Genomic DNA, 16,412 nt, shown 5'->3' with positions numbered 1-16,412 from the left:
CTTTCTTTTGTGTTCAAATGAGTCAGCTGAAGAAGACTGCCTTTTTATTAAGTTGTTATTACAAGTCCACATTTGTGATGCAGCATCCTCTAAATGCAGTTTCACCCTCCTTTACAATAACTGATTGTGCTGCATGAAAGTTTATCCATTTGTCTTATATTTTCAATTGTTAAAAAGAGAGAAAAAAAAAGTATTATCTTCTTGTGTTCTAGCCTGATGGATCACAGGCCTCATCCAACAGTGATCCATTTGGTGAGCCCAGTGGGGAGCCCAGTGGTGATAATATAAGTCCACAGGCCGGTAGCTAGATAGCGCAGGTCTGGGTAGGTATCTGTCCTTTTTATCTCCTTTACCCTTAAGCTATCTGCTTTGCCTTTTGCTTGTTCTTTACTTCTGAAGTCACATCCTCAATGTTTGCACCATGTCTCCTTGCCTGAGCTGTATTGCTGATGTTTGCATCATCTCTCCCTCCCTGAACTGTATTCCTGATGTTTGCACTATCTCTCGCTGCCTGAGCTATATTACCAGTGTCTACACCATGTCCTTTTGCCTAGTGTCTATGTTCTACTTTACCATTTCTCATGGATGCATGACCTTTGACATATCCTGGGAGGTAGGGGTAGGGGTAGGGGTAAGAAGTGGGGACTGATCGTATTATTTTATTAATAATACATTCTGCGTGGGTGGTGGTGATAGAATGAGGCATGGTCCATGCTACTTAACATGGATTTAGTTTCTGAAAGTATCAACATTTTGAGATGGGCACATTCTTCCCACCCTGATAATTTCTCAGTGAGCCGTGGTCCATATGCTTTAATCTTCTAAGCAAAATGTCACTGCATTTGCCTACACTCTGCAGATCTAAAGAGGTCACCAATCAAACACACAGAGAAACCAGACTAAGAAGCAAAAGCAAGCAGTGCTTGAAATAAGATTGATCGAGATGTAAGATCAGAGGCAGCCCTTTTCGTCTAGCCAGAAAGGACCCTGCACCCTGCACCCTTTCTGATGTGAAATTCAAAGTCCAGAGATGTGTAGTACTCACTTCTGAAGCTGTGCTGTTTGCACCTATGCTGCAGCATGTGGATTGCCACCAAATCACTTCAGATTCTATCAGCAGCTACTTTGAGAGAGGTGTACTTACATTTACTAGAAGTGGCTTTTGGCACTTGAATTTCAGTACATCTGATTTGATCTAAAGAAAGAGAAGCTGATGAAGCAAACCTTCTTAGGAGACAGAAGTACACCTTGTTCCCCAGACATGATTTCTAAGGTCACTTCTTGACAAATATGTTCAATTTTCAGATTCTTCCTTAGTTTTCTATAAACACACAGGACTGCAAGGCCATTCCCAAAGAGCTCCGTTTTTAAGCCCTGAACAGCATGGTCAAAACCATTAAAATGGTAAACAGTTTTCACCACTCATAAGTGGATTCTGAGGCTACCTCAGAATTAGTCTTAGTCCACACATAAATTAGACAGTTATTGAAAGCTAATACAGTACTTTGAAAGTGTATTTTAACAGATACTATGATTAAAGAACCTAACACACTGTATAGGTTGCCAAATTTTATATCAGTACAATAGCACATAATAATATATCATACCATGCAAAACCACCTAAGATTCCCTTAAATATTCAGTCTTGCAAAGCTACTTTGGGAGTTGGTATATTGGAAGCAAAGTCGATGCTTCAGGGAAAAGAAAAGTTGGGGACTATAGGCAGACTCCTTGGGATGATTCCCCATGAGGATTTTTACCCCATGCCTCAGTTGTATTTCATGTGCTCAACCTTGCCATGAAAAATTTGATGAATGAACTAGAGGTGACAAGAGCCATTCATCAGGATAACAGCAAACATCATCCTAAAATTGAAGTTCTTCTAGAAAACAAAGATGACTTACACCATTTGCAGATCAATGTATCAAACCCTCATCTTTATGAACCTGTTCAGCTTGAGACAATCCTACAAGCCAAACTGTTTCATGGGGCTTTGGTCTGTTCCACATTTAATGCTCTGTCCAGCACCCAGTGTTTGGTCTGTTCCACATTTAATGCTCTGTCCAGCACCATTTATAGCTGAGCTGTAAATGAACATAGCATAGTGGTGTGGGAAGAACTCAGGATTTGGACTTGAGTTTAAATCCTAACTCAGCTACTTAATAGTGGGCAATCTTAGGCAAGAACCAAAGTTTCTTTTGAGTCTTGGTTTCTTCATCTGCTAGAAGGGGCTTATGTTCTTCACAATGGTAACTGAGATAGTTTATGTGAGTATCTAGCACAGAGATGGATGCTGAGTACTCAGCTTAAAACTCAGCTTAAAAAAAGTCTAGGTTCTAAAACAACATTAAGTTCAGCATCTGGCTCCACCATTTCCTGGCTATGTGACACTGCTGAGATTTCATAATTATTCTCTATGTTATTTTCTTCATTTGAAAAATAAGGATGAAAATAGTGTCCACCTCATAGGGTTATTGTGTTAACAAAACAAGTGATGTATGTGAAGCTCTTAGCACACTGTATAGCATATAGAAAGCACCCAATAGATGCTAGATGCCATCAACATCACCATCACCATCATCATTATCATCATCATCATCATCACCACACATATCCAGTTAATGCTGGTTCCCCTATCTTGGATTTTCTACATTTAGCCTTTATGTATAAGGTCATTGGTTGGGAGATTTTGCTTTTTACTTTGTCTTCAGATAATTATTTTTCAATATGTGTCACAACAGCCTTGGAAGGTAAAAAAGAAAGAAAAAAAGCCTGCTGCTTTACTCTCTGGCTTGCCCCACCCCATAATCAAAATGGCTCCATCTGGGCCTCACACCACTCATTGCCAAAAAATAAGCTGTCTTAGAATTGCATGCAAATCAAAATAAGTACCTCCCAGCTCCAGAGGAGGGCTGGACTGTAATCTTCAGTGAAGTAATTTTCTCCCTTTGAAAGCTTAGCCTGGCCACTTCACAGTTACAGAGATTCAAGTGCCAAGGGGGCATATGCCAGCTTTGCAGACATAGCCACTATGACACCCATGGGGATGATATCCGGGGGAACCTTTCTAGGTCCCTCCATTGACAGCAGTACAAGCCACATTGATCTTTCCATCTCCATCCCATTTCCCCATCCACCCAACTGAAAATATACTGATTGCAATTTCTTAGTGCCTTTCCAGACATTTGGAGAAGGGAGACCATGCAGGAATAGTTATGTCCATGGCTTTATTTTTTCCCCTCTGCTTTCATACAGTTGGAAAGCAAGAGTCCTGTCCCTCTTATCACCCTTGCAACCATTTTCACCAGCTGTTTTTTATTAGAAATACCCACACAGTTCTGAGTAAGTAGGGATGACATCTGTTGATAAGCTAAAGCCATATCACACCATAGTAAGAGGAAACAGACAGACTCAATCGCCGCAGGTGGAAGCTTCAGGGCCAATCTCAAACAGCAGTTCTGTTTTAGCAATAAAGGAAAATATCTTCAATTACTTCACTTTTTTCCCCCTCCCTTCCCACCTGGGAGAACCACGTGTCTTTGAAAGATTGGGTCAAAAAGGGCAAAAAAGAACCAAAATAATATTATAATAGCTGGTATGGGAATGGCAGGTAATTTATACTTCACTGATGTGTTGCTGGAGCAATTTTAAGGGCGAAATGTTAGCTTTTGAGGAGATGAAAGAAAAATGAAAACATTTATTTGGTTAAATGGCTAAGTAAATAAACTGCCTATCAGACTTTCCCAGCTGTCAAGTCAGAGTAGCTTCTGTAACAATGGGGAATTGTTTGGTCTGCCTCCCTTAGTAACAATAGATATTGCCATAAATAATAAGTTGCTGTCATTTTTTAATACTGATCTTCATAGTGGAAATGCAAGACATATAACATATTACCTGATGGATCTCTAGGCTTCAAGGGAAAAGAAAGCTGAACCTCAGATGCTTTGGGAAGAAGAATCTTAAGACACACACACACACACACACACACACACACACACACACACACACAGAGAGAGAGAGAGAGAAAGGAGGAAGGGAAGGAGGGAAAGAAAAGAAGAAACAAAACACAGAGTCAGGGGCCTTGGTCTGATTTCTAGTTACAAAGCAGGTAACCTTAGGTAAGCATTTATTCTTTCATATGGATAAATACAGATAATTGCAATAGCTGTCTCCCTGAGTTGTCCAAGAATCAAATAATAATATGAATATGAAAGTGTTTTATAAGCTTTGAAAGTAAAGCACATGTATTTGGGATTATTATTACTGTTCTCTTTTTAAATACAACCAAACAACAGATCCTTAAAATAAAGAACCACAAAACAACAGAAAATGAACTATTTTATGGACAGAACTCAATGACAAGTCCAACCTACATTTTTGGAGGGCACCGTGTCCCACTTCCTCAGACCTTTATGAAGAGACTCCCTGTTGAGGTCCTGTAGCTGGAAAGTGATTTCACTGGGTCAGGCAGAAGATGACCAGGGTCTGGCTAAGGGCAGTGTCAGCCAAGATGGAAAGGCAGGCATGGTGCCAAGAGATATTTAAAAGCTGAAATCAACAGAAGGTTAAGGCATGGGAGGTGAGGAAGAGGACAAAAGGTAGGATGACACCCAGGTTCCTGATAGTCACTGTGCTAAGGAACACAAAGCTGCATGTTTGAGCAGAAAGAAGGCAAGTTTACTCTGGAACCAGTGAACTCAAGGTGCCCATGAGACTTCCAAGTAGAGATGCCAGTAGACTGCTGGTTACAACCTCTGAAGGTCAAAAGAGAAATCAAGGCTAGACATGGAGACTTCCACCTGGCTTTCAGCCACTGGAGTAGTGAGTACAAGTAGAATACACTGATCATCTAACCAGAGGTTGGCAAACTCTCTATAAATATGTGTGCCTCGTGGGCCATGTGGTTTCTACTGCAACTACTCTACTGCTGTAGCAGGAAAGCAGCAAAAGACAATGCACAAACGAATGGATGTAGCTATGTTCTAATAAGACTTTATTTACAAACATAGGCAGCTGCCAGAATTGCCTAACAGAATTAGATCAGGCTCACTGTTTCTAGAACCACTGCAGAAGGTAATCATGATGCCTTTCACTTACTACTCATAGTAAAATATTTTTTTTTTTTTTTTTTTTTTTTTTTTGAGACGGAGTTTCGCTCTTGTTACCCAGGCTGGAGTGCAATGGCGCGATCTCGGCTCACTGCAACCTCCGCCTCCTGGGTTCAGGCAATTCTCCTGCCTCAGCCTCCTGAGTAGCTGGGACTACAGGCACGCGCCACTGTGCCCAGCTAATTTTTTGTATTTTTAGTAGAGACGGGGTTTCACCATGTTGACCAGGATGGTCTCGATCTCTTGATCTCGTGATCCACCCGCCTCGGCCTCCCAAAGTGCTGGGATTACAGGCGTGAGCCACCGCGCCCGGCCAATAAATATAAAATAAATATAAAATAAAATAAAATATATTTATTTTATTTAAATATAAATAAAATATATTTAAAATAAAATATATTTTAAAAGTACTAGCATCACCTAATTTAATCCTCACAGGAACACTCAGGTATTTTTATTATTCCCGTTTCACAAATATTACAGGCAAGGTAGAGAGTTTAACAACTTGCTAAAATCCTGAGCTTCACATGTAATAGCCCTGGATTTGAATCTAGACCCAGATTAAATAAATCAAGCACACTCAAACAGAACCAGGACACCTGGGTTTTAATAGTATCACTTCAATTTAGATGTGTGATATGAGGCAGATGGTTTCCCTTTCTGTAAGACAAGTTCCACAGGTCCTTCCAGCTCTGACATTTTAAGACCGTCTAACCTACCCAAAGTCACCCAGCTACAGCATGGAACCAATCCTCAAATAAGATCTTCCAGCAGCATGTTTCCCTCAGGCTGTCCCTATTCCCATTTAAACAGAGGAGAAGACAGAAACCCCTGCAATATGCTGACTGCATTAGGATCCCCAGAGACTATCAGTTCTAGCTGCAACCCGCTCCCAGAGACCAGGAGCTTACTCAGAAAAGGTCTTCCTGCTTATGGTAGATAATTGGTGTCAGCAACTCCAGCATCCTCATCTGTTATATAACAAGGTCGAAAAAGATGATGTACATGTGCAAAACAAATCATTGATGCCCAATATTGTTGTTTCTATTGATGGGGAAATAGAACATTCATCAGAACATGCACAGTTGCCTCGAAACTCAGGTGGTGCATCTCCATATTCACCAAGTGGGTTTCAGCACCAAAGACCTCAGGAACTAGGGCATTCGGCAGTGTCATTCCCTAAGGGATTATCATTAAATCCAGTCTGTGTTTTGAAGACTTTTCTCCCCTAACACTCAAAGTGGCCAGAAAGCTTTGTTTTTCCTTTTGTTTAATATAATAAAAAGAAAGACTGCCAGCATTTAAGATACTTCATGTTACCTGAGCTCACTTGTAACTCATATACAAGTATGAGATATACATGTATACCTCACAATCCCATGAGGTAGATGTTATACACTCCACTTTGCAAATGAAGGAACTGAGGTCCAGACAGGTGAGATGCTTGCCTAAGTTCATATAAGAGGTTAGGAGGATTTCTGGGGTCTTTCTGGCTCCCCAAACCCATGCATTTTTCCTGACCCTACACATGGATTCAGATAGAACTTTGAGTTATTTTAGCCTTTTTCCACTCTGATTACCAGTACCTTTTTAATTTGTCAAGCCAAAGAATGTAAAACTCCCGCTGAGCTAGTCCTAAGTGTTAGGGCTAAAAGACCGTGAGGCTGAAGTTGCTGCCTGGGCTGGGTAATGCTGAGGGACTCAAGCTTTGGCTCACCTTCCAGCTTTTAGTCTGATCCCCAGCTTGGCTTGGCGCTTTTCTTATCCTAGGCCTCCAGGATGGGGCATAAGTGGGCTCACTCAGCAAGCAGACTGCATGGCACACCATTGACCTCTGAGACCACCCTTGTCAGCATGCGTTGTCTTAGCTCCACTAGTAAGATATATTGCTTTTGACATACTTTTGTCAAATGTAGTCAATCTTTCCAAAAACAAATACAATAAACATTAACTGGGCAGAAAGTAATCAGCACAATTTAGGTAGCTTCCAAGAGTGTCTTGCTATAATGTGACATAGGAAGCTATTTGCCCCTATACTTCATGCCAGAGAAATGGGTCTGGGAGAAGAAAGCAAGGAAACAAGCACAGAAATGGGAGTCTGAACCCTGGGCTGCTCCCTGGCTCTCCACTGTCCCCTGTGTGGCTTTGGGAAAGTACGTCTTGTGTCTGTGGCTTCAGTTTCTTCATGCAGAAAAGGAGCTGTGGGCATGAGCGCCCTTCCAACTTCAACCTTCTGTGAGAGGGAACACATGGTGGTGGAGACAATAGTAGGCTTAAAAAGACCTGAGTACGTTTACATGAAATTCTAGAAAAAACAAACCTAGTCTATAGCGATCAAAAGCATAACAGGGCTGGCACTGAGCTAGAGAGTTGACTGAGAAGGCACAAAGGAAGTTTTGAGGGTGAACAAATGCTCTATAGCTCACATGGGCAAATATATTTGTCAGATTCATTGAACTGTACATTTAAAATGGGTACATTTCATTGAATGTAAATTATACCTCACTGAAATTGTTTTAAACATAGGACTAGGTAAAATCATGGAGATGGAAAGTAGCTTAGACTAGGGCTGAGGATTTGGGGAATGGAGAGTTACTGCTTAATGGGTACAGAGTTTCCATTTGGGGTGATGAAAGAGTTTTGGAAATGATGGTGATGGTTGCACAACATTGTGAGTGTAATTAATGCTGCTGAATTGTACACTTAAATGTGGTTAAAATGACAAAGATTATGTTGTTTATGTTTCGCTGCAAATAAAAATCTAAAAAAGAAAAAAAAAAAAAAACAGTATGTCCCAGCTCTGCTGTGTGCTGGCTGAGTAACTGCACAAGTCACCCAAGTGCAGGGAGCCTAGGTTTCTTCACTGTAGAGTGAAGACAGGAGCACTAAAGGCACAGTCCTGGTGTGTAGCTCAAGTAAGATCATGTGTCACTGGAAAGGCCATATATAGACTGTAAATGTTTCTGTAGAGATATACCATTATTACTCCAGTTCTGTGAGTCCACTTGGCTGCTGTAGTTGAGCACATAATTCATAGTTAAAGGACATATGGAGTAATCTGCAAACGGTGGAAGTTTCTGTTATCCATAGGGCCCTGTAGCCAGGTTGTTTGGATTAACTCCACATTCATTCTGCACAATTTCCCCAAGCTGATCCAGCACCATTCTTTTATTAATAACTGAGAGCCCATCTGCAATTGCACCTATGTGCTATGAAGGAGAGGCCATTTGAAAAGGAACCCACAGGTGATTATTAGGCCTAAAACCATTGTCTATAAAGGAAGGATAAAGCCACATTCCCAGATATAGGGGACCTAATGTTTTTGGAATATCTCATATGTTTCAGACTCTGTGCTAGACAATCAGCATGCTTTCTCCTTTACAGAGGGAATTTCTAGCCTCATTTTACAGATGAGGAAACTGGTACCCAAAGACGTTAAGTACCCTGCACAGAATCCTAGGGCTCCTAAGTGGGTAATGGTAAGAAAGAAAATAGCAGCCTCTGACAGTCAGGTGCAGGTCCACCCCCTACAGTGAGGTCCTGGCATTCTCCTGTTGAACATCAACATTTCACATAACATCAGCATCAGACAAGCCCACTCCGTGACCATGATAGGTCAAGACAAAATCAAGACCACCAGGTCGTCACGGCTGAACACAGGCAAAACGTGAATATTGTCAGAATTGGAAAACTGATCAAACATTTTTCTATCCGGGTTTCAGCCTTGCTTGGTTCTTCCTGCCTTCCAGATAAGAATTGTTATGATAATCACAGAATTACCCCCGCATGATGAGAGCAACCAATTCAGAGAAAAACCCCACTTTGTTGACCATCCCCAAAGTCACTCACCTTAAGCCCAAATCTTATGATACGTTCTTTCTAACATGCTCTTCCAGAGATGCTCCTTCCTCTGTGATGAGGAATAACCCAACATGTTCAATTACAGATGTGTCCCTGGTGTTCTTTGCAGCAGAGCATTGGCAGGAGGACACTAAGCTAGGCCTGCATGACTTCAGACTCCGGTGCTTCTGGTCTTTCACTGCGCCTTCAAGAAAATAGGGCATTTCACTTACATAAAGGATAGAGGGTAGATTTTGCCTTAGATTTTACTATATGGTTTCCATCTACTTTGTTATCTAAGAATAATGATACTAATATGTCAGAATCATGTTAAAGTTCACAAGTATTTGCCAACTTCCTTAAGAAGAGAACTGTTCATTTACTCATTCGTATCTTCATTCTTTATCCCGTTAGTGGGTGCACCTCCCATCTTCATTCATAATTTGGGATACTGATATGCAAGGCCCAGTGGAGCTTAGTGTAGAACATGCTAGGAGATGCCTTAGTAGGAGTGAAGACAGAGATTTGCACAGGCTCTGAAGTGTCCAGGAGCACAGTGGGTCATGTCACCTGCAGAGTCCAGGAAGGCTTGATATTTTAGCCAGGTCTTAAAGTATGAACTTTAGGAACAAAGGCTCTGAAGCCAGAAGGAAGTGCCTGAACAAAGTCTCAGAGATGAGAAAATTCCAGTATGTGAAGGTGAACTCAAAGTATGGTTTGGAAGGTAGGGTGTAAGAGAGAGTGGCAGTAGGTGAGGCTGGTTGGGAAGGTGAGCGTTACGTGCAGTCTTGAGGAATTTGCCTTTTCCTTTGAGTGACAAGGAGCCAGGAGGACTGTTTGAGGCAGGAGTCTGGAATGGCCAAATCCATTTCAGAAAGATCATCCTGGCAGAGGCATAAAGAAATTTTTTTTAGCATGATTTAGGTGACCTAAAGGTAAAGTTTTGATTCATGGTCTAGAAGGGGTATTTATTAACTCTAACAGTCTACAAGACAAATGGGCCTTGTGGGCCCAGCGAAGGCACTTTGACTTACCCTCTGGGTGATGGGGAGCCTCTGAAGGATTTGAAGCAGGGCAGAGATGTGGACAAATCTGCCAAAAGAAAACAAACAATCAAACAAAAAAAATCAACAGCGTGTCATGTTCATGTGTGATTCCATTTAGGCTTTTTGGAATTCTGAAAACATCTTAAAGACCCCATTATGACCTTGCCAGAGGCCAGGTTGGAAATTTCTGAATCAAATGATTCCTTAGCTCCCCTCTAACTTGACAGTCTAAGATTCCATAACAAGGAAGGTAGAGCTGTTGCCAAAACGTATAATGCATCACAATGTCAGACTTTGGGATTATCTGCTGCTTGGGGTTTTCCACACCACTGCTCCCCTTCATTAGTGGGGATAATTGAGAGTTGACTGTAGTCGTTACTGCTGTTGTGATGGGTATTTGAAACTAAATTCCAGTAAGCAGGAGATGTGTGAATATTTATCTCAGCTGCAGAAAGTTAATGCAGTGTGGCATTAATTACCCTGTCTGAGCCTGCTGTCTTCTTCTGTTTTTAGGTGTCATTTTCAGTTGGATAAATTAGTTTCCAAAATTAGAATAGAGCAAATTGTAGGGTGAGATCAAGGCAGCCTGACTTCTTGGGGCATCCAGAAAGAAGAACGAGCTGAGAACGTCTACGCAGGAAACATTATGATGTGTCCTTGAAGCCCAGCACAGGCAAAAGAAAATGTTTTTCCCCAGTAGTTGTACTTAACTATTTTTGACTCCACCCACCGCACTCCTAGAACACAAACACAGAATAAAGTGACATGTTTAGCCTTACAACAGGTATTTGAAATAGATCAAGAGACTAGAAAGGAATAGATTTGGTGTTTAATAAATCTATAGATTTTGCTACAATTGATTTTGAGAGAATAAAGTCAAATTGAAGTATATGTAGAACAAAGGGATCAGAACTGTGAGGAAACTAGAAATAGCATTATAGTCATTCAGTAATTCAACAGACTCACTGAGGACCTACTGTGCTAGGTTCATATCTGTAAAATGGCAGAAGGAACTGGCAAGTGGTAACCTAGAGTAGGACATGGAAGAACAGACTTCCATACTTTTCTGTCATCAGACTTTTGGAAGAAGGATTATACTTATTTACATTTCCAAGGGCAGTATAACGTCTGTGGGTGGAAGACATGGAGGGACAAATTGGCACCCTGTTACACTGCAGAATAGGGTGCCTCCAAGGAAAGAGGTTCCTTCCCCCTGGAAGAACACAAACATAACAAGTTCTAGAGGAACCAGAAACTGGATCTGATGGCAGGAGTCCTGGGTTCTGTTCTTGGCATGGTTAGTAAGTAACCCTGTGACTCTGAAGAAACAAAAGCTGTCTTCACAGGACTTCAGATTCCTCATATGTACAATGATGGGCCACGACAACCTTATCTTCTAGGCCATTCCACTTTACAGTAGAAAGCAAGCAATATGATACGCTACACTCGAGAGACAGCACAATGACCTTGAGATCACACAACCTCTCTGAACTTCAGTTTTTATCTTCAAAGGGAGGACTGAAAAAATAAACTACCCCCAGGACTATTAGGCAGATAAATAAGACATGAGGTGCTTTGTAAACTCTGAAGCACCTACAGATGGAAGGATTGGTCTCTCTCTCTCTCTCTCTCTCTCTCTCTCTCTCTCTTTCTCTCTCTCTCTCTCTCTCTCTTTCTCTAATGGTTGCTGTTGTAAAAAGCACTGGACCCTGGACCCTGGACCCTGAACCCTGTTTTCAGTTCTCATGTCTCCAGACATACTAGCTGTGTGACCATGGGCAAATTATTTAACATCTCTGTACTTAATTTCACCCTTGCCGAAGAGATAAAGCATCTGCCTTACAAGGCTGCTATGATGAGATAAAAAGACAGTGTACTTGAAAATACCTAACATGGCACCAGACACGTGGTAGGGGCTCACAGAATGGCAATTCATTTTGAAGTTTCGAGAAAATAAATAATAAGAACCTATATGACATGGCAAGAGACAAGCTAATATATAAAATATGGCAAAATTAGGATTTTATTGTGCCCATTTAATTCTGGCACAAACCTCCAAGAGTGACAGCATAAAGGTCAATTTTAACAGAAGGTCCTGTGCATGCTTAAAACAACAGTATCCATCAAATCTGCCTGGCCAGTGCACAATGAGCCATCTCAACATCAGCTGAAGTCTTAACGTGGTTTAAGTAGGGCTGAACACTCTTTCCTATTTGGGTGTGGATTGCAGGTTTGCTGCATTACGTGCTCATTAAAAATCCCTGTATGTGCTTCAGGACAGCCCCCCAGGAGCAGGCAAATGACTGGCCAAAGCTGAGGGCTCAGATTGAATGGAAACAAGTCCAGAATCTTGTAATTAAGAGTCAAAGACACAGTTGCTATTTCTTTGCTCAACAGTGCACCCAGGCATCACTGCTTGTAGAAGAGCAATTTGAAATAGAATTTCAGGGTTCTCAAGTGGACATTTATGAAAATGTGTTGGAAAAATGTCCACTTGACTCATGGTAATTGTTAGCATTTTCTGAAGCTCTATCAATACCAAGCATTGTGCTAGATACTTTACATATGTAATCTACAATTCCCTCAAGAACCCCATAGGTTAAACAGTATTATTCCTATTTTGTGGTTGGAGAAACCAAGACTCAGAAAGGATAAGTATCTTGTCCACATGACACGGCTTTTCTAACTCTCCCTACCATACCATGCTATTTCCCTAACAGGGCAATCAGTCCCAACTTGAAAACGAAAGACAGAATGAAGTGCATAGTTATTTTGGATGATAAAAATGTTGCCAAAATAATATGCACCCTGATCAAATACTCCAAAAGTCCCAACTTGAAAACGAAAGACAGAATGAAGTGCATAGTTATTTTGGATGATAAAAATGTTGCCAAAATAATATGCACCCTGATCAAATACTCCAAAAACAACCTAAGGTCATCCATCATAAACTGTCACTTTTCTGTTTAATCTTAAACCCCCTTTCCCAAAGCTGTCTCAGAAAATCCATGCAAGTGGAAAGGGCAGGCCTTACTTTGTTCCTTTATCCACAGGAGCCGGAGCCTCTCTACGCGCAGATCAACAGACCTAAGAAATAACATCGATGTGAGCTCGTGGCGGGTGCTCAAGACTGGCATGGACATCAGCATCACAACAGGCTCTCTTGTATTCTTTCACCTCATCCCACAAGAAATTCATGATTGCCCAGTGGAACTCGCTCAGAAGAGGGAGCTAAGTGTTTTTGGCAACCAATGGCAGATATCTATGGCAGCACACACAAAAATGTATGAAAAGATCCACCCAACATTAAATCACAAATCAAGCAAATACTTACCCAACAAATATTTGAGCTCTCGTAGCTGGGTTTAAGATGACCCAGTGTGCAAAATCATTAATTCTCTTTTTATTTCTCTACCTGTTGACCACTGTAGAGATACCAAATTTGGAGTGACAGGCATCAGAGGATTACAACAGGGTTGGAACTGACTTCTTTAAGCAAAAACGAGGGTCTTCTGTGATCACAATATCATCATCCATATGTCTTTTGACATAGGATGATGTGTTTTTGTCACTCCGTGGGGCCTGGTCTGCCATTTTCTCCCCTTTCCTTTCTTTGTCATGTTTGAAAATTAATGTGTACAAATTTTTGTATTGCTTTTGACTATTTTTAGAAATGGGTGAAGCAATCTAACTGGGGAGAAAAAACACCTCAATGAAATGAATTAACTTGAAATTACAAGACAAATAAGTGGTTGATTATTCATTATGATCAAGAATGTTGCCAAAACAACCCTTTAGCTATTCTGCATCCTGGTGAAGAAAGACAGCTTTCAGTTTGAACCTTCATCCTGTGAGTAGGAAAAGACATCGGATCCCATTGATGAGAAAGATGAAAAACGCATCTGATTTCCTAAGAAGCTCTAAACTCTAAGTACAATAAAATATTTTTTATTTTTCCGATACCTTGCTGCTGTGATGCTATGCAGACAAGTGTCTTCTCCACGTGCCATTTTCAAAGAAAAGTCATTTGCCAAATAATTCTGGTACAATTCTGGTAATGTGGTTTTGGATCTTAAAAACTGACTTTCTAATGGAACAATGGTGGCATAAATATTCAGAATAACAAACTGATTCCGCGGTCCAAATGGTTCATCTCTATCTCTTTTTGTACATCAGAAAATTCAAATGGGATTTTTATTTTATAACTTGAAAGAAAAAAAACCTTACCATTAAACTCTTTAAATATTTAAGGGAAATGGCTTTAAGGAGTTCTAATGAAAAAAAAATTGTCATTTTTTTTGTAAATATAAATGTTAATAAAAATGCTTTTTAATAATGCCATTACACTGTAGAGAAGGTAGCAGATTGAGTGCAAGGTGTGACAAACTTGATGGATGGGGCTCACTTTCCAGATGTTATTCTGGAGCCTATGGTAGGAAGCTGGAGTGCAGGGACAGCTGGCAGGAGCAGTTGGCCAATCAGCAGCTAGTGACCGGGAAGGGAGCACGTGACTCAGTCATCTAGTCTTTCCACAAGAGTCCCCGCCCTATGAGCAACACAAGAAAAAGACAATTCACATTCTGAAACACTCCCACCTCCCCACTCCCACCTACCCCCATATAAATCACTGGACTGTTTGTACGTGAAACAGAAGAGGCTAAGCTTCCTTTTTTTACACTTATGAGACAAAAAGTGCAGTGTTTGGTTCGTATGTTTAGCACATGATTTTCGTAAAGAATCTATATATTTTTGCCCTACAGAGAATTGTTATACAGGTCAAATGTGTTTTCCTGATGTTCCTATGCAGTTATAGTATGTTGAATTTAGTGTTTTAACACTAAGAAGAAAACTTCTAAGATTCATGTGATTAATTGGATTTGGGGATAATTATTTTTACTTGTTTTTGAGATTTGAAAAGTAGAATTTCCATTGATATGATTAATTTGAATAGGCCTGTATTTGGTTCTTTGTATCAATAGAAACTAAAATGATTTAGAAGATTGATTTGAAAATGATTGTGTAATTGTTCACAGAGAGAAAAGTGATACATCAAGGTAATGGTTCTCATTTAAAGCCCACATTTTACACTATCAGGTCACAGGAGTCTATTTTTTTTTTCAGTTAGATAAACTGACCAAATGTCTGTTCAAAAATATATGTAAATGTCATCCTAATGTGGAAGGTCCGAAGAACCAGAAAAGTGAGAAGGGCTGTTTACCTCCCTCTGTAGCTACCACCTGTTGGTCCGCGGGGTTTCTCTAGGAATGAGCAAATGTTTTATGATTAGGTAACCCTTTCACATAAAGGGGAACATGGGAAAGGTTTGATGACAGTAAGAGATGGCTTGAGACCAGTTCAATTGTGTTTTCTGGGGATCTGATAAGATAGGCAGTTGCCGTGGGAAATTGCTTAAATTTCTTTGTTGTCCATGATTTGATTCTAAACAAGTGGTGCTATCTTCTCCCTCAATATGGCTGTCTTGAGTTTGTCTTGCAGTATCACACCGTTATACCAGTTCTTTGAGTTGCTTCTGACACATTCAAAGTGACCTCTGGCTGATGTTGCTGTTTCAGGTATACCATCTGGAGTTACTTTTCTAGTAGAAGGTGAAAGTCCGGGGGACTTGTCCTCCTTCATTGAACATGATTGAAACTATAACTGGCTGTGAACTTAAAGAAGATGACCAAGTGATGCATTAAAGTGAGGGAAATAAAGTCAAGATTTTTAAACTGCCATCCATATTCTCATTGACAGAATTCTGATTGTTTTTCCAAGCGATGTTTGGTGAGCCCGGAACCAGCGTATCCTGTCCCAGGAATACAGTGAAATTTCCAAGCAAGAGCTGAGGTGCCAATACTGAAAGACCATGGGGAGTCTGCACAGTTCTGGTTAGATCAATAAAAAATCCATGTGTACAACTGTTAATTCCTCATCCTTCACTAGCACTAAATTTGTCACTTTAAATTTTGAAACCAGGGAAACGCCACCTGTCATTCTGTCCCCATTCTCCATAGCTCTTCAATCTTTACATGCCACAAGACTTTTTTGATAGCTTGTACTCATCCCAGTGTCTCCTGAAACCCCATTATGTAATGTACCGGGCACCTTCTTTTAAACAAATGTTTACTCTGTGGGTTTGGTTCATTTCAATTTCTGTGTTCTGACACATATTTTTTTAATAAAGATGAGAAAGAGAAAATGACTGTTGCAGTACATTTCTAGACCTACTTTAACTTTACCTCAGATGACAGTTTGTTAACATATATGGACACATTATTTTTAACTTTATGTACAATGCATTCAACAGAACAGCAAAATTTTTAGAAATTTTCCATTAATTTCTGTAACACACCATGTAAAACTGTTACAAATAAACATGTTTGAGAACAACACCTTAGCCTGGCTTTATTCTACAAGT

The 16,412-nt window shown here is 40.4% G+C and overlaps 1 protein-coding gene across 7 annotated transcripts in view; it reads left to right on the top strand.

Annotated features, from left to right (window-relative positions):
• The window catches only part of DAB1 (DAB adaptor protein 1), a 1,258,287-nt gene extending 1,242,094 nt beyond the window's left edge, over positions 1-16,193 (top strand). For 6 of the 7 annotated variants that reach the window (XM_012442604.2, XM_064372403.1, XM_021667664.2 and 3 more), the window contains 2 exons: positions 213-323; positions 13,048-16,193. In XM_012442604.2, coding sequence (XP_012298027.1) covers positions 213-308 — 96 coding nt within the window. In that variant the 3' untranslated portion in view covers positions 309-323; positions 13,048-16,193. The remainder of the gene's footprint in view (positions 1-212; positions 324-13,047) is intronic. The other variant, XM_064372402.1, reaches the window with a different exon arrangement.
• Positions 16,194-16,412: the final 219 nt, after the last annotated feature.

The sequence above is a fragment of the Aotus nancymaae genome, unplaced genomic scaffold (genome assembly GCF_030222135.1).
Source record: "Aotus nancymaae isolate 86718 unplaced genomic scaffold, 86718_ANA_hifiasm-v0.15.2.pri h1tg000007l, whole genome shotgun sequence".
Lineage (NCBI taxonomy): Eukaryota > Metazoa > Chordata > Mammalia > Primates > Aotidae > Aotus > Aotus nancymaae.
The sequence above is the reverse complement of the archived record's forward strand: the minus strand, read 5'-3'. Positions and strand labels throughout refer to the sequence as shown.